Here is a 3,046-nt window from a genome sequence, read left to right as displayed (position 1 = left end):
TGGACATCGACTGCAAGAAGTTCGCCAAGGACGTGCGGTCCCTGGACAAGGAGATGAAGACCTGGGACGCCTTCGTGGGGCTGGACAACACCGTGAAGAACATGATCACCTCGCTGCGCGCCGTGAGCGACCTGCAGAACCCCGCCATCCCGTTACACGGCTTTCCGGGGAGGGACGGTGGGGCTGGGAGAAGGAACTGCCCGCTCTCTCGGGGCCTGGGATGGGCACGGACCTGCCTCTCTGGGAGGGACAGAGGGGTCCTTGTGTGGAACCTGCTGTTTTCCCGGCCCCAGGTGAAGTTTGAGATGTCGGAGGACACTGTGCTGGCGGACCTGCTCCAGCTGAACCTGCACAAGTTCGAGGATGAGGTCCGGAACATCGTGGACAAGGCGGTGAAGGAGTCCGGGATGGAGAAGGTAGCCCTGTGGACGGGAAAGGTGGATTGTCCGGGAGGAGAAGGTAGCCCTGTGCACGGACAGGGGTCTTGTCCAGGTGACACTGAAGCAGAGGCCCCACCTGCAGGCCTGTCCCCCTTCCCTGGGGCCGGTGCTCACAGAACTCGAAAGGGATGTCCCCCGGGCCTCGTCTTGCCCTGCCCACACGGAACCCTGTCGAATGTCTCCGGGCTTCATTCCCGGGAAGAACCCAGCTCCTGCCCAGCTTTGCCTCCCTGCCCAGGACAGTGTGCACCCCGAGCTCTCCTCTCCCGGAGCGCCCCGACCTCGTCCTGGCCCTCCCCCTCTGCCCCGGGAGGAAGGGGGAGGGCTGACCCTCAGCCAGTACCTGCTGGTTAATGAGCCGCCACCACAGGGGCCCCGGAGGCTCCGTGCAGCACAGGCCTCTCCCCTCACCGACGGCAGTGGGGGTTTGGATGTTCACATTTTGGTGTAAAAACAAGGCTTTATTCCGCTGTAACTCCCACACCATTCGCCAAGCGGAGTGCACAGCCCCAGGACCGTTAGCGTCGGCACGGATATGGGTCACCGCCATGTGTGACCGTTAGTCTATGTTAGAGCCGTTCACCTCCAGAAAGAGGCCTGTGCCCTTCGGCTCCCCCACCCGTCTTCTCTCCCCACCCTGCCCCGCTCGGAGCACCCCTGACCCACCGCCGTCTGCGTGAGTCTGTCTTCCAGCCACGTCACAGCCACGGGAGCACAGGATGCGTGGCTCTGTGTCAGGCTGCCTTCCCCGGGCATCCTGTCCTCAGGGTCCACCCGTGCTGGTGCGGGGGCAGCTGGGTGTTCCCAGGAGCCCGGGTCCTCCTCGCCCTCCCGCCAGGGGCCTGCTGACCTGCTCCCCACTGCCCGCAGGTGCTGAAGGTGCTGGACAGCACCTGGTCCACCATGGTGTTTGAGCACGAGCCGCACCCGCGGACGGGCACCATGATGCTCCGGACGGACGAGGTGCTGGTGGAGACGCTGGAGGACAACCAGGTGCAGCTGCAGAACCTGATGATGTCCAAGTACCTGTCGCACTTCCTGAACGAGGTGACGAGCTGGCAGCAGAAGCTGTCCACGGCGGACTCGGTCATCTCCATCTGGTTCGAGGTGCAGCGGACCTGGAGCCACCTGGAGAGCATCTTCGTGGGCTCGGAGGACATCCGCACCCAGCTGCCCGAGGAGTCCCACAAATTCGACGACATCGACAAGGAGTTCAAGGTGCGCCTGGCCGCCCCGCCCTGCCCGGCACTGTCCAGCTGGGACCTCTGACGCCGGGGGACGCGGGACTCTGACGCCGGGCGGCCCCTGCTCTTCCCAGGCCCTGATGGAGGAGGCGGTGAAGACGCCCAATGTGGTGGAAGCCACCAACAAGCCCGGTCTCTACGAGAAGCTGGAGGACATGAAGAAGAGGTGGGTCCCAGCCTGCGGGGACCAGGGCCGGCCAGGGCGGGCACAGAGAGCCCGGTCCTGGGTTCGAGCACCCTTTCCTTGGGAGCTGGTGCTCCCCGGCCACGCCATCCCCTCCAGAGGGAGCATGGACTGTGGGGATGAAGCCAGGCTCCCTCCTGCCCAGGGCGCCCACGGGGTCAGGGCGCAGGGAATGGGCGCCACGGGCTGGGAGCCACGCACCCGCATCTCCTGCTGCCAGTCCCCTGACAGGGTGGCCTGGAGGAGACCTGCCCCTCGGCCTCCAAACCTCCTTCCGCCCGCCCCCCTCCGCTCCGCCAGGCTGGCCGTGTGCGAAAAGGCCCTGGCCGAGTACCTGGAGACGAAGAGACTGGCTTTCCCGCGGTTCTACTTTGTGTCCTCGGCTGACCTCCTGGACATCCTCTCCAACGGCAACGACCCCGTGGAGGTAGGCGGCCCGCGCTTACCCTGTGTCCGGCATGTCCCCCGTGTCCCTGCATCGCCTCCGCAAGGCCGGCCACTCCAGAAACCACCCGGGGCCCGGCCATGGCACCAAGACCGGAGACTCGCTGTGGACCCTGCCTTTTACCTCCTGGGCCTCGATTTCCTCACCCGGAAAGTGGGTTGGATGCTGGGAGCTGAGCGAGACTCTCTTCTTTTTCTTTTTCTTTAATTTATTAACTGTCTCCCAGCTTTTATTTTTATTATTTTTTTCAAATATATTTTATTGATTTTTTACAGAGAGGAAGGGAGAGGGACAGAGAGTTAGAAACATCAATGAGAGAGAGAAACATCGACCAGCTGCCTCCTGCACACCCCCTACTGAGGATGCCCCCACCCCTCTCCCCCAATAAAGCCCGGGTCCCGGGAGGGAAGGAAAAAGGTTGCCCAGGCTCTTCTGAAAGGGGTGGGGGAGCCGCTAGACGGCGGACAGCAGAGGCAGGGCCACCGTCGTTTTTGTAAGTACAAGAGTAAGTCCTGTGTCCCGGCACTCACGGGTGTAACCCTTCTTTTGCCCAACCCGGGGGGGAGTCACAGGGTGGCCCCAGATGTCAGGTCTGAGCGTGTGACAGGGAAACAGTCCTCGTGGCTGGGCCAGAGCTTTTCAGGGAAGAGAAATCTCCGAACAGACCCTGTGTCTGCCCCAGGCCCCTGCCCCAGGCCCCTGCATCTGCCCCAGGCCCCTGCCCCAGGCCCCT

The 3,046-nt window shown here is 63.5% G+C and overlaps 1 protein-coding gene across 1 annotated transcript in view; it reads left to right on the top strand.

Moving 5' to 3' along the window:
* DNAH17 (dynein, axonemal, heavy chain 17) overlaps nt 1-3,046 on the top strand; it is a 107,024-nt gene that overhangs the window by 20,006 nt on the left and 83,972 nt on the right. The window contains 5 exon segments of the mRNA XM_015562672.1: nt 2-151; nt 248-416; nt 1,311-1,658; nt 1,759-1,850; nt 2,169-2,295. Coding sequence (XP_015418158.1) covers nt 2-151; nt 248-416; nt 1,311-1,658; nt 1,759-1,850; nt 2,169-2,295 — 886 coding nt within the window.

Source organism: Myotis davidii, unplaced genomic scaffold (assembly GCF_000327345.1).
Source record: "Myotis davidii unplaced genomic scaffold, ASM32734v1 scaffold991, whole genome shotgun sequence".
NCBI classification, from domain to species: domain Eukaryota; kingdom Metazoa; phylum Chordata; class Mammalia; order Chiroptera; family Vespertilionidae; genus Myotis; species Myotis davidii.
This window is presented reverse-complemented; position numbering and strand designations above follow the sequence as displayed.